A 19,567-nucleotide genomic window follows, 5' to 3' on the forward strand; every position below is an offset into this window, starting at 1 on the left:
CTGTCTTTGGAAGTTTGGAAGAGCTGATTGCCAACGAAGTCGTGCACGAGGGAACGGATCGCTGCTTATCTACACCAAGCTTTTTGATGATCGGAGAACAAGGGACGGGTGAGATGAGCTTAAGTATGGCTTCGGTCCCTTTTATTTCCTGGCTAGAAGTACCTTGAAATTGTTTCTTGCTATTTCACAATCATCATGACAATGTCTATTCGGGTTGTGGTTCTGCTAGCCCTGCCAGCAGTGTTAGCGTTGGGGACTCCGAAGACCTGTACCAATCCGCAACTGAGCTGTGGAACTTCGACTTCTACTGATTTGTGCTGCTTCAATTCGCCTGGAGGTCAAATGGTTCAGACTCAATTCTGGGACACAAATCCAGTTACCGGTAAATACCCGATCCAACGTCTTAGTGTTCTATGCTCATGCTGTTAAGGACCTACAACCAGCTGGACAGTTCATGGACTATGGCCAGACCACTGTGATGGGACTTTTGATGCCAACTGTGACTCTAGTCGGTATGTTTCAGTGACGATCTATTCTTATTCTATGCTCATGTCAACACAGAGAATATACAGACATCACCGGCATCCTCCAAAGCTTTGGCAAGACTGATCTCCTCTCGTACATGCAAACTTACTGGAAGGATTATCAGGGAGACGATGAATCCTTTTGGGAGCACGAGTGGGGGAAACATGGCACCTGCATCAGTACACTTGAGCCTAGTTGCTACACAGGCTACACTTCCAAGCAAGAAGTCGCAGACTACTTCCAGAAAGCAGTCGATCTCTTCAAGACGCTTGACAGCTACACAGTGTGTTGCTCTCAGGTTCTTTGATATTCCACAACGCAACTGACTCTTTCCAGTTCCTCAAGAATGCAAATATCGTCCCATCAACCACAGCAACCTACACCTCGGCCGCAATTCAAGCCGCGCTGAAAGCCGGATTCGGCTATACCGTAACCATCCAATGCTCGTCTGGTGCTCTCGATGAGATCTGGTACTCTTATGACGTTCGTGGCTCCGTCCAGACCGGCACATTCGTACCCGCCGCTCCAGTTGGCCAAACTGGTTCATGTCCCTCAACAGGCATCAAATATCTCCCAAAAGGATCTGGATCCGGCACGCCAACCACGACAGGCTCTGGATCTACCCCGACTGGAGGTTCATTTTCTGGCACAGGATACCTGAATGCCGTTACCGGAGGCACTGCAAAGGGATGTATCATTAGCGCTGGAACATGGTATGCTAGCGGTACCTGTGCTACCATCACTGCTACCGCCTCAGGCTCTGGGTTCACTTTGAAGTCTTCGAAGGGGAACTGTGGTATTGTGTCTTCGACTTTTACCTGCGCTTCAGGTGTTACTGCAACGGTATTTACAGTAAGTAATTGGAATAGGGAAATTTGATGACGAGAATTTTATTGACGAGGAAATAGGCGAATGGTGGAAAGTTGGCGTACAACGGAGCAACTACATTCTATGCTGCAGCTGTACCCTCGGGCTCTACACAACAAACTGTGTACACTACATCGAAGGCTGTAAGTGTGACATTCCAATGGGCCAGTGCATAGGCTCCAAAAAAAAATGCGAGAAGTAAGAAGCGGAACGAAACCGAGTACGAGCTGGCATAAGAAGAATGAAGTTCAAAGAAGGCAAAGGATAGTAAGAGCCAATAGAGAACTTTCACAAACCACAATACAGAATGTCTCAAAATATCACATATTGCAAACTTAAATGATAACCACTGATGCATCACGGCCCCTCAGCCTAATACGCCCCACCACACCCTTCAGAGTTACGAAGCCCAAGTAATTCATATGCCCACCGAAGGCACTGTCATTGTGGCTCTACTTCGATACATATCATTTACTTAATATCGTGTAATGTACTGAGGAACGATAAGACAAGGGGTTAGTAAACTGTGAGTGAGAGATGGCTGGCATATGGGGATATCTCCTTGATACTAGACTGAAGAACATAGGAGGACTAGATCACTATTAGTTGCAACTTTCCCAACCTGAGATTTTCAGTTATTCATGAGAGACTCAGAACAGCTAACATCTGCCAGTCGAGCGTAAAAAGGGTGAAATCCTCCTGGAGAACGGACTGCAAAATGTGATTTAAAATGGTGAAATTTGTCGAAAACTTGGGCTTCTAGATGTCCGAATTTTTCACAAAATATCGAAATGGCTGCCGAATGTGAAAATCAAAATCCATTGCTGTGAGAAGAGGTGGTTAAGGTGATGATGTGAGCTAGAAGGCAGGTGCCACTTTACGCGACTCCCGCCAAGCAAAACGCGTCTCACTGGCTATTTCGACTCAACACCTGCCGAGCTTCATATTCTTCAAACAACATCCCACTGTCGCAAAATCAACACACGACGTTGAAAATGCCGCGCAAATCCAAGAACGAAGATATCAATGAGGAGAGTGAGGAAGAGGAAGAGGAAGTACTCGCAGACGATCCACCTTCCATCGAGCCTTATACCGTGTTGGGCATCGAAAAAAGCGCCACAGGCGACGAGATCAAGTCTGCATATCGCAAAGCAGCCTTGAAGCATCACCCAGGTACGCTCGCATAAGAATGATATGGACTATCTAAAGATTTACACGTCCCATAATCATACACGACATTGCTAACTCGCCCAACAGACAAGGCAGCACCTCACCTCAAAGATGAAGCACACACCAAATTCCAAGAAGTCGCCTTCGCATACGCCGTCCTCTCTGATCCCATCCGCAGAAAGCGCTATGATACGACCGGTTCCACTTCCGAATCTGTGGACGCCGACGGCGATTTCAGCTGGTCGGAGTTCTACTCTGAGCAATTCCGCGATGTAGTCACTGAGGATGCAATCGAGCGCTTTGCAAAATCATACAAGAACTCGGATGAGGAGAGGGATGACGTGGTCAAAGCATATGAGAAGTCTAGAGGTTCATGGAGAATTATCTACGAGTCTGTCATGCTGAGTGATCCTTTGGAGGACGAGGACCGGTTCAGAGCCTATATCGATGCCGCGATTGCAAGTGGTGATGTTAGGGGGTTCAAGATCTACACAGAGGAGAGCGAGAATGATAAACAGAAGCGGATGAAGCGGGCGAGACTTGAGGCTGAGAAGGAAGCTAAAGAGGCAGATGTTGAGGCGAAGAAGATTGAGGGTAAGAAGAAGGCGAAGAAAGATGGCTTGGGAGATTTGGCGGCGTTGATTCAGAGTAGACAGGTCAATGCTGGAAGCTCGTTTCTGGATAATCTAGAGGCAAAGTATAAGGCGCAGGAAAAGCAGAAGAAGTCGAAGGGAAAGAAGGGAAAGAAGAGAGTTCCAAGCGAGGATGAGGATGATGAACCGTCGGAGGAGGCTTTCCAGGCAGCGGCGAAGAAGTTGAAGACTGGAAAGGCAGAGAATGAAGGTCGGAAAAGCAAGCGTGCGAAGCGTTAAATAAAAACGCTTTTGGGTTGCATACCGGGAGTCAGGATGGGCAAGGTAGGCGTTTGTATGTATAGGATAGGTGATAATGAATTTACGATTCTATATTTGTGGCGTCCAATCCAAAGTTGCAATTACACATTCAGAACATGTGTACACGGCAACAAGTTAAATACAAGAATCCATTACTATGGATATGGCAAGAAACCAAGCTCACCCACTAATGGGTCTTATTCGAACCAATCATCCACACGAGACCGTTGCAAGAATATTGGTCCTTTGCCCTCTGGTCATGTCAAATGCCAACTTGTTAGAACCTGCAGTTTCGAAGGACTGGCCTCGTTGGAATATTGGTCCTTTCACCTCTGGTCATGACAAATGTCAACTTGTTAGAAACTGCGGTCTCAAGGCCATTGAGAGAATGATGAGCCTACCTAGGACATCAAATCTGCCAAGACTGTAATCAGTAATTCTGTTATTGAAGGCTCGTTACGAGTACATCAACACTTGACTCCGGCCATTCCAAAACAGGCAGTCCACGTGATCTTGCGTTTACCAAAATCTCACGCGTTGAATCTCGTCGCGTCACCTCGACAACATCAATACACCACAACGATATCACTATCCAAACCTCCATCGGCAATTGTGCACATAGCTCGACATCCATATCAATCATGCCATGACATCCGTTCCCAACAATATTTACCCGGATTACTGCCACAGCCTGTCGCCGACAATCGGAAAATGGTGTCCGTTGCTGGCGACGGATGTGCAGAGGTTGAGGACTGTGGGCATGTTCTGTGATGGTATGTCTGTCCACTGCTCCTATCAAGCTTCCTCTATGCCAGAGAGAGGATTGTGGACTCGTGCTGATAATCTCCGGCGTTTAGAACGAGCACTCTACCATTTCGACAACCACCCAGTGAAATGGGTGCGCATCACAGGCGTCGTGGTCGCGGTTGATGAGTTTAAGGGCAAGAAAGTCTTTACAGTCGATGATAGCAGTGGGATGTGTATCGAGTGTACGGCTGTTGCGCCTCCACCACCACCAGCGACTGATGCGCCAACTCTGCCGTCGCATTTGAATCAGATTGCGTCGCTTATGGCTGTGCAGACAACACACGATTCCAAACATGCGGACAATAAAAACAGAGTTAGAGGAGTGGATAATGAAAAGGAAAAGGAAAAAACAGCGGCTTCGAAGGGGAAAGAAAGTGGAAAGGTTGTCCCCTCTGTCCAAAGTCCTGCTGTCCCTTGGGATCAAGTCGATGTTGGCACTGTGGTGAAGATCAAGGGAAAAGTTGGCAGTTGGTGGGATGCGATACAACTCGAGGTCATCAAGATCGAGGTGCTGCGGTGTACGGATCAAGAAGTGCGGTGTTGGAACGAAGTGATGACTTTCAAGAGGGATGTGCTGAGCAAGTCGTGGGTTGTTAGCAAGGAGGAAGAGGAGAGGTGTAGGATGGCGAGAGAGAAGGAATTGCGGCGCGCTCGGAAGGGGAAGGGTGGGAGGGCGGATGCGGAAAAGGAGAAGAAGAGGAAGGATGCTGAGAGAAGGGAGATAGTGAGGAGAGAGGAAGATGCGAAAAGGAGGAAGGCGAAGGAGGAGGAGTGGTTGAAGGCACAGGCGAAAGTGAAGAAGTACCCTTCAATGGCTGTCCTGAAGGCGGCGAAGGGTAAATATGATGCTTTGGGGATTTGAGACTTTTCGGTTCTGAGACTGCTCGGAACGGTCGACGACTTCACGATTTTATGAAATATGATTCTGAATACCTTCTTAATATCCTATTGACGTCGACACATCAACTGCCCAATCTGGTATTGCTCGAATCCCGAAGACGCTCGGCGATTTCACAATTTGCAACATTCGTTTTCCTCCTGGCGCTTGTTTGGATACTCAAGAAATCATTCATAGCCGAGGCCAAGGTCATTTCTATCTTGGTTGTTAGCACAGCTCACATGTCCTCTCATGCCAAGCCAAATATCGGGGCATTTGAGAGTGTGAACCTCTCGCCAAGCTAAATACTGGGATTTCGCCGGGCACATTGATCGCTGTGGCAGTTCGAATTCCAATCCACTCTCTATCCCGACGTCTCCACCTCCTCGGACATTATTATTTTCTTTCCTCCCAAGCTCTCCCAGCCTCCCGATTTCTCTCAAGCTCTCTCCAACCGCCGGATCGTCTCGCTATCGGTCTCGAAGCTTTTAATCTGAAAGGAAGGGCTCGCCTACATATTGAACCGACAACTGGGCATCTCGGCTGTGTGTGTTTGTCCAGATTTCCGATCTTCTTGTTCTTGAATCGTGATGTTCGTCTACGGTTAAGCTCCCCGGTTCGTCGGCGCTACTGCAATATGTGGTCGGCCAAGAGTGGCTGTGCAGGATTGGCACTGGGACTGAGCTGCAGCGCGGGGGTGATACGTCAGCGGGATGCCGGATGCCAGTGTGCAGGGAAGTGAGGGCATGCAGGTGAAGGTGTTTGTTGGCCATAGCTTCTGGGAGTTTTGACAGGGTGGCCTTTGAAGCTTGTCATTGATGGCTCAGGTACATCTTGGAGATGGCATTATTTGGACATGAGGAGTTGTCGAGAGCTCCTACACTAATTAGGAAGGAATTGAAGATGGGTATTCTGCGTTACTGTACAATAGGATAAGCTCATAGCAACCCCCGGATCATCCCTACGTTTCACCAAAATTTACTTGAGGAATGAGATGCAGGTGTCGTAACTGTTGGACAGTAAGCTCCGGTGAAGAGCATGAAACATAGACAGAACTCCTGGAGCTACCCGTGCAGTAAGAGCTGAAATCAAGGTAATTCTGGTGTTGACGGCATGCCTGCAAAGCTGAACCAGAACCAGAACCTTGAACTTCCTATATCTCACTCCAGTCCTCTGACTTTTCACATCACACTGTACTAAACTGCTTGCTGTCCTTGATTTCTGGTTCTGTTGTAACAGCGGTCTGGCATGCGACAGTAACAGTGGTATCCCTTTACCGACGCCAGCCATTTTCAATCTTGATTGCCCTTCAATCACTGTTGGTATGACAGGTTGAATTGCTCCCGCCTAAGCAACAAGTCAAGCAAGCGACTTTAGAACTTTATCATTTCATACGGAGGGTATGAATCCATACCGAACGCCATCACCAAAGAAGAAACTCCTCCCCGCCAAACCGAAGCAGACCCATCGCGCCTACCTACTGTCAGGGCAATTGTCAACATAAGGTAGCTCATCCATCGCTCTGCCAGACTCCATACCGCCTTCCCTGTTCTAGCCGAATTCGCTCTTCGTCGTCCTCACCACATCTCTCATCTCATCTCATCTCATCTCATCTCTCACCTCTCATCTTCACCATCCCCGTCACACAGCTTTGATCTTGTACGCCCTACGCTTCCCTACTTCTTGATCTTTTTGGCCCGATTGTTTCAATTGACTCCCTGTTTGATCTTCCCGAGTCGTGCGCTCCCTCAGTAGGTTGGACCATTTTCTGCCACTCCCACTCAACTCCACTTATCAAAGGAGGCGCAGCAGCTCATATCGTCAGGTTGCCGGATCAGATTCAACCTCTCAACCTCCCCTCCCCACCGCAGCACCACAACAACGGCACCCACCCAGTGCCCACGCACCCACGACGAACGACGAACGACAGCACTTCCATTCGCAACGAGTCAAACCTAGAGCCCACTTCTGAGCCGCCAAGATGGTGTGTAAGTTGCTCCCCCTTCCCTTGTCCGTCCCCTCCGACTCCTCCATAGCCCAATCACCCGGCCATCGCACGTTCTCTATTGCCCTTGGCAGGTCAAATTGCGCCTAGCCCGCCACGACAAGGCCAAGCTCTTTTTCCCGCCAGTACCTCTCTTCCACACTGCACTACACTACACTGCACTGCACCTGCGCCTGCACCATTTACTCCATCTCATACAATACGCTGGCACTTCCCCCCAGCTTCGTCTTGCTTCGATTCATACCCCTCACGAGAAGAAAACATCTGGTATAATCTGCAGTGCAGTCAGATCCGTCGCAAGAGCTTGATGCCGGCGACACTATATTAAACATTGACCATCCCGCCACTCGACATTCCTTTCGTCATTGTTCGCTCCAAAAACAGGAACCAAGAAGCAGACTGCACCAGCACCGCCCATTGGCCAAGACACACACAGAAAAACTTTCTTTGACAGGACAGAATCTTGGGCTGACTTCGAACGTTGTGTTTCAATGATATACAGCATCATCGACATTCCGCAAAGAACTGCAGCGCGCGAAGTCTGGAGGTTTTAATAGACGCACAAACACCGACATGACGAACCCACCGAACGGTACGGCGACAGAGACCACGGGTCTGGTGAGCGGACGAGAGAATGGCGACGCCAATCGCAGAAAGAGCTCTTTGACGGCCTTCTTCGAGTTCTTTGCGCACAAGAACCATACGGCGGGATTGGAGAGTGAGAACCAGTTCGTGAGGATTCCTGCACAAGTAGTGCAAGCTACTAAAGTGACATTGTACAGCAACTACGTTAATATCCTCCTGGTCTTCGTACCGTTGGGTATAGTTGCTGGCGCAATGGGCTGGAATCCCACGACTGTTTTCATTCTCAATTTCTTTGCCATCGTACCGCTCGCCGCCGTCCTCTCGTTTGCGACTGAAGAGATATCCATGAAGCTCGGTCAGACAATGGGTGGTCTTTTGAATGCGACATTTGGAAATGCAGTTGAGCTGATCGTATGTATGGCCTAGCAACACATCCACCATATGCTAACCAAAGTATAGGTCAGTATTGTGGCATTGAAGGATGGGCAGATTCGAATTGTTCAATCTAGTATGCTGGGAAGTATCCTCTCCAATATGCTCCTTGTACTTGGATGTTGCTTTCTCGCAGGTGGCATTCACAATACTAGGACAGGAACAGCACAGGGTATTGAGCAAGACTTCAACTCAACCGTCGCATCTACAATGTCCTCATTGATGACAGTTGCAGCTGCTTCTCTCATCATTCCAGCCACAGTGAGTTCATCTGCCAAGTTATCATAGAGGTCGGCTAACAAATCGATAGTTGTATGCTGCGATGACGAACTCTAAGGAGAATGCCGACAAGAACATCATTATCCTATCCCATGGCACATCGATTATTCTCCTCATTCTTTACGTTATGTACCTCTTTTTCCAACTTCGCACACACGCCAACCTCTTCGACGCAGAGACAGCCGCAGAGGATGAAGATGGAGAAGAGGAGGAGCCACAATTGAGCCCTTGGGCAGCTGGAGGTGTTCTCTTGGTCGTCACCATTGCGGTAGCAGTATGCGCCGAGTACCTTGTCGGATCCATTGACTCTCTCGTCGAGACCGCGCACATTTCAAAGACCTTCATTGGACTCATTCTCCTTCCGATTGTCGGAAATGCTGCCGAGCATGTCACAGCTATTGTGGTCGCCTTGAAGGACAAGATGGACTTGGCTATGGGGGTTGCAATTGGTAGCTCAATGCAGATTGCCCTTCTCGTCACCCCGGCTTTGGTCCTTCTCGGATGGGCTATCGACGTCCCCATGACACTTCACTTCGAGCTCTTCGAGACCGTCGTATTCTTCTTGAGTGTTCTCGTCGTAACCTATGTAATTAATGATGGGAAATCAAATTGGCTCGAAGGCAGCATGGTAAGTTTGTTCTAACGTACTTGCAAGAGACCGGCAGTGTTGACCTTTTGTAGCTTCTGGGACTTTACGTCATAATTGCTCTTGCGTTTCTGGTGTATCCTGACGATGTGGGCCCGAAATAATGTTGCAAGCTATGGGATTAGCATTGGGAGGAGGAGGATGTTCAAATTATTTCTGGGTTGGGGGAAACAAAAGGGTTACGAAGGTCTAGTTGATTTTGACCACCTGTACAAAATTTCCATTAGTGCTTTCTCCGTAGTAAGCTTTCATAATGCAACGTATTCATTATTGCAAATGACCAGTAGAGTTAATATTTGCCAGTAGGTACATATTTGTAGCAAGCGAAATCCACGTCTTCCATCCATCATGGCCACAGAGTCAGACGCCGTCTGACCATCCGAACCAGAGAACTAGCAATAAAATACATGCAAAAGCCCAAATAAGGTAACTTTGTTTTCATTAACAAACCCCTTCTTCCTTTCCTTCGCTCTTCCCCTTGCGTACCTTGAAGATAATGGTAAGAGAGCATACAGTTGTATAATGTCATATTACTCGAGTGTGAGATAAGGCGAGGCATCCTCCTTTTCCACTTCATGGACTTTCTTCAGGTGGGCAATGTATGCCTTTTTTTCCTTGAACTGTGTAGGATGTTGGCAGCTGGGGAATGAACAGCTCTGTGGAACGTAGCTTCGTGTTCTCACATACGTATGGCTTTTCAGCACATCTTTGTCGGTGATTTGATGGCTGACTTGGAGATGCGTTTTGAGTGCTTGTGCCGTCTTGAACTGAACAGAGGAGAGACAATCTTCCACTGGGCAGCCCTTAGGAGTCCACGAGGGATGTGCCTCTTTCCGGTGCTTCGTCCAAGCATTGTAGGAATCATACAAAACGGCTGCATCGCAGTCTTTGTTCTTGCAAGCTCGTGGTACCCAGCGATGCGTATTGTCATCGTGCATCTTCAATGCTATGGCATTGTCGAAACTGCTGGTACATCCTTCAACAGGACAGATGAAAGTCTTCTCAATGCTGACTTTAGCGATTCTCTCGACTGTGCATCTGATTTCATGAACAAGAAGAGCATAAGAATTATCCGAAGTGTATTCGCATCCCATGTTTTTCTGGCAGCGATACTGGAACAAAACTGGCTCATCCTTTCCATTCCCACGGAAAGTATTCGGGATAGCCTTTGATTTGGTCGAAGCAATTCTCTTGTTCGCAACCACATTGATTCGAGAGAGAAAGGATACAAAATCCATTCCGGGTACCACGAGAACAGACGGCGTCTGAAGAGGAGCATCCAATGCATCGAAAACAATCTCCTCCATCTCTTCATTCGACACTTCTTCTCCCTCCACATCTCCTCCAACGAGTTGAGTGATGTTTTGTGCGGCAGATCGAAGTCGAGGATCGAGACGAGACTGGAAGTCTGCCTCATCTTCATCGTCACCCGCAGCATGGAGATTTTCGGTTGCAGTGATTGGACCGAGAAAGTGAGCAGGGGTGTCAATGCTTTGCATGCTACTCTCCGAAAGTGCCTTTGGCTCATTTGTTGGCTTGGGGCGCTTTCGCATGTTGGCTTTGCTGTTAACGTCCGTTGCCGACTGCGGGAGAAGAGCTGAGAAGAAATCGTTAGAGCTGCTAGTTCTGCCACTTGCGTGCTTGATATTTGCGAGGCCGGTGGAGCAGGGAAGGAGAACGACCGACGCCGTCTGACAGGAGAAGGAATATTCTCTTACCTGGCCTAGAACTTGGTCCTTCTCCTCCACCTGATCTCCATTGATTCTCGAGGTGGTTGTGAAAACTGTCTCTCAGTTGTCTCGTTGCCTTGCGATCATTTGGGTCCACACCAGCTTCGTTGTACTTCTTCAGCCACTCAACGCGAGTGATTCTTTGCTTTTTGTACAAATTGTCTGTTACCTCCGTCCCAAATGGATCCTGAATGTTGGCACTGACTCTTCGAGACCAGTTGTTGACCGTGGCAGCGCCTACGTAGTCGCGGGTTACGCCCCTCTGCAAAGTGATGTTTGTCTGGCCCAGCTCTGCAGCAACGACGTCGCTGGCGAGACCTGTTGGTGCTGTAGGGTCAATTGGGAGGTTTGCAGTGTCCTTCGCAGCTCCTCTTCGCATGTCGTGTGGGACTATGGGCTTCAGTATTCCTGCGAGCAAACCTGCTCGAGCCACTGTGTCGCGCACTTGGTCGACCATGGCAGGCTTGTCGATGATCACAAGATGTGCGGCGGTTTCGAAACCACACAGTACCGGACTGCGGCCCCTTCCAGTTGCCCATTGTATAGTCTTGTCATTTCGAGCAGCAGTGCGGGCAAGAATCTGTTCAATAGTTCCTTGAACAGCGCCGAGCCTCATCGCATTGACGAGCACCATCTTGATGGGGCACAGAAAATTGTGTTGCCGCTCAGAGAGGACGCGCAAAAGTACTTTTCGATTCTTTCGCGGATTGAACCTGGCACATACACCACAAATGTCAGTCTCTAATTGAAAGTCGCTCACTTGGTCAGACGCGGTCTGATTATATTGAACGGGGATGAGGGGGCACACTAACTTCTTCGTCTTTTCATTGCGAATGACCACTGTAGCAACCAAGTTCTCCAAGCCGTGCCCACCCACCAGCTTGATGGTAATGTCATCGTAGCACAAAAAGGGCAGCTCGTGGGTTTCTGACTGAGTTTTCATGATGTCTCCGCAGCGACATGAAAGGGCTGCGATCAATACCATGGACAAAGCCTTTTGTATGGTCTTGTCCCAATTGGTAGTTCCTTCAGCAAGGGCTTGCTGAAGTAATGCGCCAACTAGTCGACTCACCAGAAAAGCACCAACCCATTGGGCCTCTCTGCTTGGTTTTCGCGTGATCAAGCCGTCCTTCAAGAATTGTTCGAAGGCGGACTTGATTCGGACTCGCTCATGAGCCGAGAGGGTAAACTTGGAGTACTGGAAAAGCAAGCCCATAAGGATACGGCGGAAGCCCATTCTGATCCAAGATAGGCTGGGAACTTCATTACCAACAGGCTTGACCTTGGTGATCATGGATGCAAGGAATCTTTCAATTTCAGCTCCAATCGGTGTTTCTTCAGCTCTATTCGCAGAGGTCAGCTTAATGGGGACTGAAAATTTAGAACGAGTGAAGGATGATGGAAGAATGACTGAAGAGAGTGGAGGTAGAGGAAACAAAAAGGTAGGAGCTGGATGGTATGAATCTACACTCACTTCTTTTTGAGCGTGTGTGTTCGGAAAGCCTTGAAGCGGTTCATCCAGAGCGCTGTGATGTACTCTGTCTTGGGCGAACCTTCTGCGTGAGTTAAAGTCTTGGACATCTTCTTAGAGCTGACTCTATCCTCCAGGGCTTGATCCATGATGGCTTCGATGCTCTCGAGACCGGCGGCCCAGAAGGGGTTCGGTCGCTCCTCGAACTCCATGTCGGAGCTATTGAAATCCTCATCTCCATTACGATGGTCATCCATGGTAGAGGAGACGCAGTGAAAGGTAGAGGCGGCTTCGTAGTAGGTCTGACAGCGTCTGACAGCGTCTGACAGCGTCTGAGGGTGTGATTTGATGCTACAAGTACTTAGACAAAGAGGGACATAAAGCAGGCTGAGCTGCGGAGGAGGGGGAGGTTCTGTTGAAGAGGAAGAAAATGAGAAGAAGAGAAGAAGGGAAAAAGAGAAAAATGAGAGGGCGGGAATAAATGTCATCCTCTGAAGCCGCTGCTTCCTTTCTCGCAACGATTCTTGTTGCGCGCTTTCCCAAGACAGAAGGAGTGAATAGCAAGGCTCGCTCCAGATTCACCTCAACTTGAAATGAATTCCCCACAACACACCTCCTTTCGCACTTCAAATTGCTTTACAAAGCCTTCATCATTACTACAACAAAAATTCGCGATTGTTACATCCTCAGCTCGACTCTCTGCAGGATCTTTCCCGCCTCGATTTATTGCACTACATTGTTAACAACGGGCCTCCAAGAGTCGCCTTCAAGTCAGCACAGCTGAATCGAACAACAACTTGGTTCAGCTCAAGAGATCAGCTTTGGTTTCTTCCTTCTCCACGAAGTTCAACGCATCAAACTCTCTCCCAACAGACTCTCAGCATGGCTTCGACATCAACCAGTCCGCCAATCGCAGCGCCCTCCGGTGAACCTGAAAGCGTCGGACAGCGTCAGACTGAGGATCAGGATGGGCCACTCAGGGTCATCGTAGACGGATCCAAAGACATTGCGAAAAACATAAGCTTAGACATGATTGTTGTGGGTATTACCGGGAGACCAATTTGCAGCAAAATTTACGTACGGTTGGGATCCTCAAAGGCCGGGAAATCGAGCAAGTCGTACGATCCGAAGCTAGACCTTGCTACCACTGAGATTCCATTCATTCCGACGTCTGCAGAGCTGGAAGGAAGACCCCAGACCAAGGAATTCCTCGTCGTTGGTTTGGTTCTGGCGGAAGATCCCAAGAAGTACTCGACTGTTGGGTCAAGGAGACCAAAAGATAAGGAAAGAGACCAGGGTAGAAAATTAAGAGGCGCCCTACCAGCAGAGAAGAATATCCTCAGAGCCTTGGTTCAAACAACGGAATCCATCGAAAGTCGGGGCATCAAGTATTACGTTGCATGTCATCAAATGCACGAGTTGTGCGACTTGCGAGTTATAACCGTGGACTCTATCTTTTTCCTACAAGAAATATGGGACGAGGTGGGAGAAGTCGCTCAAGCAAAGGATAGGAAAACAAAGTTAGGTGAAGCTTGTAGGCTACTTGCAGCGAAGGACAAGACGCCAGCCAAGCGTGCTATCACTTCAATCACCAAGGACGGTCAGACGACGTCGAATGAGTTGCAGGTCAGCAGAAAGAAGAATGCTGCAAACATAATCAATATGCAGTTCTCATTATGGTCATTGACCAAAACCCCTGACTCGTACAAAGCTCTGCAGTCCACTGTCGAGAGCATCATGCCTGACCTCAATATGAAGCCCACGGACCGAGGCGTGGTAGCGTTCTACGATTTCGAAGCAGACATGAACGAAAAGGAGGCTCAAGATGCTGTTGACTCTATGAAGGTCAGTCTATTTTCTGTGGCAGCGTTCTTGAGCTAACGAATGGCAGCTGTCATATCCCCACCTGACAATGTTTGACAAGGATCAGGTCATGGATTTACAGAGAGCACTCCGTCGCACAAAAACTGGGGGGCTACTCCAATATCAAGATTTTGCCCGCTTCTTGGACCTGTGCAGAGTTCGTGCTCTTCCAGGAATGACAAACGACGGTCTGGACGCCTTGGTCACAGAGGTTCTGCGTGATTTGAAGATTATTAATCGGGTTGACACTTGTCGGACAGCGTCGGAAGTCTTCCACGAGGAGAAATCTATGATACAATTCATCTCGGGGCTGAAAGAATCGCTTGAAGGCATTGCAAGCCTCCTTGAGGGACAAGCTACGGCACTGAGAGAGCAGCATGGCGGTATTGACACGCACATTTCTATTACAGACATCATGAACAAGGTCGGGAATGTCATTGATCAGACGGCTCTGAAGTCCCTAATGGAGCAAGTATTCGCTATTCATGGCGAGCAGATGGCGATGAGCAATTCCGTTGGCGCCAAAGCTCTTCGGGAATGCATTGGGCTCCTGGATCAGGCTCTCAGCATATCTGGATAATTGCCAGCGCCCCGCGTGCCCTTTCTTCAATTTGGATATATGTATATTATGCATTTAGCGGCTTCTAAAGTCTTCTCTCATATAAAGGCTGGGATATGGTGGTGCATGGATCTTAGGAAGCTGGACTATTCTTGAAAGAAGCAGAGATAACAAGTCAAGGAGCATTTTCATAGCATCATTAAAACATCACAATGAAAGCTTAGAGTTGACTATTGCTCTGGATACGCAACTGCCAGTCCATTGACTTGATTTCTCAGCCCTATTGAAGTCATGCTAGGGTCACTGTCGTCCATTCGTCTCTCAAGTCCACCCCCCTTCCATCCCCTTAGGCGTTCAGACTACGTCTGACTTGGTTGAAACCTCTACAGCCCAGATTTACCAGTTCCTCTCTTCTTTTGACACTGATATTAATCTGCTCCTCGGTCTCTACGTCCTTCACTGCTGCCATAGTCTGAGCTTTGTAGAAGTGCGCATCTTGATCGGAGAACTGGAACGTGACTGTACGGTTGCTGATGCCAAATTTCTTGCATAGTCCTCGAAGCTCTCGAAAGTCTCTCCAAATCTTTGAAAAGACGAGATGGATTTGGATACTCTCGGAATCCGGGAACATAGCGAGCATGCTCAACCACTCTTCCACGTACTTGCTCATGAAACCTCTGCCGTGCGGAACCGTAATCTCCTCCAACTTTCCCAATTCAGCAGTGTGGTCCTCTTCCATAGACCAAGTAAAATCAATCTCAAGATTGAGCTCTGGTACCAAGTTGCATACACCCAAATGGGCAGCGAACAGCTCTACAAATCCCTCAAGGTCTTTGGGGTTTCTGACTTGAAACAAAATCTTGGGCATGACCAGCGTAAGGACCTCTTCTGTGAGCTCGGAAACTTTGGTGATAGGCTTGGCAAACAGCTCACTTGTGCCATCTTGAGTGATTTTGTCGATAAAGAAACTTCGGGCAGCGTCTGACTCCGTGATCATTCCATCATCGTTGATCGTAGTGAATGTTCTTTTCTCTGGCTCGGTGTCTTCTGGTAATGCTGCATATTTGTATAACATGTTGCGTACTTCAGGAATGATGGAAGAGGTTGAATTCAGCTTGCGCTTCTTTTGGGGTGGTTGCTAGCCAAAGTCAGTTTACTTCTCGACTTCAGTGAGGCATCTACAGACTATTTGTTCTGCCATCAGTCGATCGGTTTGAGGGTTTTCTTCTTAGATGTGGTTTTTGATTTTTGATTGAACTTGCCAGTACGATTTTTGATTTATATTGGAAAGGTGCCAACACCGGAGGTGAAGTTGTGCGAGTGAATTGAGACCACGTTGCTGCTGCAGCAACACCTACGTACTGAGCTTCAACGTTGAAGCCGAACAGGAATTTCCAGCGAAAGGTTAAAAAGTATCTGAGCTAAGGTCAGACAAGGTCAGACGCCTCAAGATGAATTCTGAAGATTCGACTTTCTACAACGTGGTGTGTACTCTGGCCCAGCTGGAGATTGCGAGGAAGCCCAAAGTTCGAGGGGCACGTACAGCGGCATTGACTGAGGCACAAGCCCTGACCAACCTCAGCGACGATATTAAGTCAATGGTTAAGGGATCTCTCTCGCAGAAGGAGAAGTTGGAAGCCGTGCCAGACCTCGATGCTGTTCAAGTCGAAGCCTTGAGAGCATTACATACGGTTATGCAGAAAGGCAAAAGCACAGAAGCAGAGTTGAAATGTGCAGTTGAGGCAGCAATCAAGGCCCTCAACCCAGATTACGAAGGCGAAGAACAAGAAGAAGAAAACAACGAGGAATTAGATGAGGCGGTTGCCACCACAGGTACGTTGGCTAGGCTTATAACATTGGGAAGAATGATCATACTGAGGTTCCTCTAGACAGATTGCTTCGCAGAAGCCAAAGAGTCGCGGAGCAACAAAAGAAGGCTATCAAGGAGTACGGTCCTGAGGAAGAGGCTGAGTATGAGGGCATATTCAAGGGCGAGGACGAGGAAGACGTGGATGAGGACGAGGAAGACGCGGATGAGGACGAGGAAGACGTGGATGAGGACGAGGAAGACGCGGATGAGGACGAGGACGTCGTGGGATACGCACAAGGAAACGGAGGGAATGCTTGATGAGGAATCTGTGAGAAAGGAGTTTCGATCTACGCGGTAGTAAGATAGGTTGATCAGACGTCGTCGGAAAGGTCGCCTCGGTCTTTTGTCCCGAGAATCTATTAGCAATATGAGTTTCACAGCTCAGGTCAAAGCGGGTAATCAGAGCTAGTATCCATTCTCTTGCTTTCTATCTATGGGAAATGGGCAAGTACTATAGATCATCGTAGACGTTTGGCAACTCTCCATCAGCTCTAGTAATCTTTTCCACAATCTTTGAGTTGTGTTTGTGCTTTGAGCTTCGGACTCCTGCTTTGTATCCTTCAATTGAACAATAGGCCTCCAATTTAACCGCTTCCACTGCTCTCTTCTGTCCTGGCCGATGCGCCCGTTTGATCGCTTGTTCTTCAAGTTCAGTCTTCCACCATGGACCACAAAGTATTACCTTGTTCGCAGCTGTGATATTGAGGCCGATCCCTCCTGCGCCTCTAGAAGCCAGCAAAACACGAGGCCCTCCTGGTTTCGAAAACTCTTCCAACACAACAGCTCTCTTCTCTGCGATTGTTCTCCCGTCATATCGAAGACATGCTTCTGGCTCAAACATATTTGAAAGGGCAACCTCGACAATGTCGAGAAAGTAAACCGATTCATCGAAAATGATCACTTTAAAAGTTGGATCCTTATCCCGGAACTCGTTGAGTATGTCGATGATAGCATCAATCCGCGAGGAGCGCCAGTTCTCATTTTTCTCAATCTCTTCCTTCCATCGAACCCATTGCTCGATTTCTTTTGCCTCTGAGAATGCATCTACTGCAGCCAGATCGCCGTCTAGCTCAGCGTCAGGATTCTTGACGAGGTTCATAATCTTCTCCAGAGCAGGGTGACAAGCAGCTTGTAGTGCTAGAGTCAGTCTACCCCAGGGGGAGAATTCTCCGACGCCGTCCGACCCCGAATTTGCGTTAATGATCGTTATATATTTTGAATAATGAAGCTCAGATTCTGCGGCCTCAGCATAAGTGAGACAGAATTTCACTGTGCGTGTTTGCAGTGGCGGGAGAGCAATAACAGATTCTGGTCTTCTCACAACAAAACTGTTGAGTAATTGCACAAGCCGTCTGAATCCATTGCCAACTGGGGGGCCCCATCTCCCTTTTTTCATTTTTCTGGCAAAGAGCGTTCTCATAGCGAGCTTGCTGCGTATGTCGTGGGAGGGTATCAGTTGAGTGTAGGCGTAGAGGTCGAACCACGTATTGTCGACCGGTGAGCCTGTGAGCATGATGGTGCTTTCCGCCAGCGATTTGAGTTCTTCCGTGGCAAGAAACGTTGCAGAACTCGTATTCTTCACTGCTGTGACCTCGTCTAGAACGAGATAGGGGCATTTGGTATCTTGGGAGTAGAAGATGTCTGAGAAAATGGTCGTATTTGGGCGTTTTGGAAGAGCATTGACTCCTTGCTTAATCTGTTCCACAGATTTCAAGAATTTCATCATCTTCTTATATTGCGCCATCACAAAATGATAGCTGATCAGGAGCACATCATACTTGAGAAGTTCTAGCGGTGAGGTGTTGGGGTCACGAAGGACCAGGATTTTGAGAGTATTCTGTTTTGCTTGATTAGATCGGTCATTCAAATTATAGAGAAACTTTCAAGTCAGCTTACAGGCTGTAGGAACTTAGTAATCTCATCCTCCCACTGCTTGATACAACTTGACGTTGCAACAATCATAGAAAACCGTTTGGCGGATGGGGCTGCATTCGCGAGAGCCATAATGGCAACAAGGGTCTTCCCAAGACCCATGGGATCTGCGATCATTGTATCCTTTAAGTCCGTGGTTCGATTGAATTCAACCTTTCCCAAGGCTACGAGTTGGTGATTTCTGGCTTGGATCCGCAGTGACGGACAGATTCCGTGCAATACCGAGTGCAGCCCCAGCTATGATACATGCTGTGAGTAATTGCACTGATGAATGTCCGACGGCGTCTGAGAAATAGCCCACTTACAATATGAGGTTTCAGAGCGTTGAGCCAATCAACCAACTCGGAAAGGTCTCGAACAGAGTCTTCATCGTCCTCGTCGACAAGGTCCTCATCATCTTCTTGCAAGCCTTTCTCGTCTCGGTATTCTGAATCTCCCTTTGGGAGCGGCTCATCCACACCTAAGAAGAGCGAATCATCCTCAACAGCCTCATTATCGCTCTCGATATCACCATCCTCGGATTGTGCTTTGCCTGGGACAAAGCCATCTCCAACAGTCACAGAGTTGAGTAGAGTAATGTTGCTATCAATAGCGATGGGATGAGGTTGTGAAACTCGGTGGGAGAGTCTTTTCAAGCCGTCGATTACCTCCTGGAGAGCTTGAAGTTGCGAAGAAGGTGTCTCTGGATGTTTCTTATCTGCGGAGGACGACGCCATCGCAATATGAATTCCACCTCCAGAAGCTTCAGACAGCGTCTGAAGTAATGGTGGTATTGTTTTACTGAAGTTTGCTTAAAGGAAATGATCCGTAAAATGACTGTCGCTATGGTAATGCGAAGTTTGGAAGTTGTTCTGCTCTTGAGAGTGGCAAGATTTGGTGTTGTGTGAAGAGTAAACCTAGCAGAGGTTTTGAGGTGCCCACTCGCAGAGCGGCCTCACCTTTGGTGTCAATTCACTGTCTTCTTCACACGAGAACAGATCAACGAAAAAGGCAGCCACGCTAGGTAGCAGCGAATGATGCCATCAACAGGAAGATAAATTCTTGACTCTTCTCCAA

The 19,567-nt window shown here is 48.2% G+C and overlaps 9 protein-coding genes across 9 annotated transcripts; 6 read left to right on the forward strand and 3 right to left on the reverse strand.

Annotated features, from left to right (window-relative positions):
• Positions 1-195: 195 nt before the first annotated feature.
• Positions 196-1,568, forward strand: RNY1_1 (ribonuclease T2-like; the record flags this gene model as incomplete). The annotated part of the gene is made up of 5 exons (XM_058493538.1): positions 196-382; positions 431-512; positions 562-808; positions 862-1,377; positions 1,434-1,568. 5 exons carry the CDS (start codon positions 196-198, stop codon positions 1,566-1,568), a joined length of 1,167 nt encoding a protein of 388 aa, XP_058363738.1.
• A 744-nt stretch (positions 1,569-2,312) lies between these two features.
• ONS95_000389 (uncharacterized protein) lies at positions 2,313-3,508 on the forward strand. The gene is made up of 2 exons (XM_058493539.1): positions 2,313-2,565; positions 2,650-3,508. The coding sequence occupies exons 1-2, from the start codon at positions 2,388-2,390 to the stop codon at positions 3,432-3,434; spliced, it is 963 nt and encodes a 320-aa protein (XP_058363739.1). The 5' UTR covers positions 2,313-2,387; the 3' UTR covers positions 3,435-3,508.
• A 593-nt stretch (positions 3,509-4,101) lies between these two features.
• ONS95_000390 (uncharacterized protein) lies at positions 4,102-5,124 on the forward strand (the record flags this gene model as incomplete). The annotated part of the gene is made up of 2 exons (XM_058493540.1): positions 4,102-4,228; positions 4,313-5,124. The coding sequence occupies 2 exons, from the start codon at positions 4,102-4,104 to the stop codon at positions 5,122-5,124; spliced, it is 939 nt and encodes a 312-aa protein (XP_058363740.1).
• Positions 5,125-7,717: 2,593 nt separating this feature from the next.
• ONS95_000391 (uncharacterized protein) lies at positions 7,718-9,190 on the forward strand (the record flags this gene model as incomplete). The annotated part of the gene is made up of 4 exons (XM_058493541.1): positions 7,718-8,140; positions 8,189-8,422; positions 8,472-9,068; positions 9,122-9,190. The coding sequence occupies 4 exons, from the start codon at positions 7,718-7,720 to the stop codon at positions 9,188-9,190; spliced, it is 1,323 nt and encodes a 440-aa protein (XP_058363741.1).
• A 426-nt stretch (positions 9,191-9,616) lies between these two features.
• Positions 9,617-12,544, reverse strand: ONS95_000392 (uncharacterized protein; the record flags this gene model as incomplete). The annotated part of the gene is made up of 4 exons (XM_058493542.1): positions 9,617-10,683; positions 10,805-11,529; positions 11,629-12,159; positions 12,291-12,544. 4 exons carry the CDS (start codon positions 12,542-12,544, stop codon positions 9,617-9,619), a joined length of 2,577 nt encoding a protein of 858 aa, XP_058363742.1.
• Positions 12,545-13,169: 625 nt separating this feature from the next.
• Positions 13,170-14,730, forward strand: ONS95_000393 (uncharacterized protein; the record flags this gene model as incomplete). The annotated part of the gene is made up of 2 exons (XM_058493543.1): positions 13,170-14,132; positions 14,179-14,730. The coding sequence occupies 2 exons, from the start codon at positions 13,170-13,172 to the stop codon at positions 14,728-14,730; spliced, it is 1,515 nt and encodes a 504-aa protein (XP_058363743.1).
• Positions 14,731-14,954: 224 nt separating this feature from the next.
• ONS95_000394 (uncharacterized protein) lies at positions 14,955-15,910 on the reverse strand (the record flags this gene model as incomplete). The annotated part of the gene is made up of 2 exons (XM_058493544.1): positions 14,955-15,847; positions 15,896-15,910. The coding sequence occupies 2 exons, from the start codon at positions 15,908-15,910 to the stop codon at positions 15,056-15,058; spliced, it is 807 nt and encodes a 268-aa protein (XP_058363744.1). The 3' UTR covers positions 14,955-15,055.
• A 250-nt stretch (positions 15,911-16,160) lies between these two features.
• ONS95_000395 (uncharacterized protein) lies at positions 16,161-16,837 on the forward strand (the record flags this gene model as incomplete). The annotated part of the gene is made up of 2 exons (XM_058493545.1): positions 16,161-16,542; positions 16,599-16,837. 2 exons carry the CDS (start codon positions 16,161-16,163, stop codon positions 16,835-16,837), a joined length of 621 nt encoding a protein of 206 aa, XP_058363745.1.
• A 193-nt stretch (positions 16,838-17,030) lies between these two features.
• ONS95_000396 (uncharacterized protein) lies at positions 17,031-19,486 on the reverse strand (the record flags this gene model as incomplete). Its single annotated transcript, XM_058493546.1, has 3 exons — positions 18,817-19,486; positions 18,476-18,748; positions 17,031-18,416 (listed from the first exon to the last, which is right to left on the reverse strand). Exons 1-3 carry the CDS (start codon positions 19,225-19,227, stop codon positions 17,031-17,033), a joined length of 2,070 nt encoding a protein of 689 aa, XP_058363746.1. The 5' UTR covers positions 19,228-19,486.
• Positions 19,487-19,567: the final 81 nt, after the last annotated feature.

This window comes from Cadophora gregata (genome assembly GCF_030347475.1).
Source record: "Cadophora gregata isolate MNR1 chromosome Unknown scaffold_1, whole genome shotgun sequence".
NCBI lineage: Eukaryota > Fungi > Ascomycota > Leotiomycetes > Helotiales > Ploettnerulaceae > Cadophora > Cadophora gregata.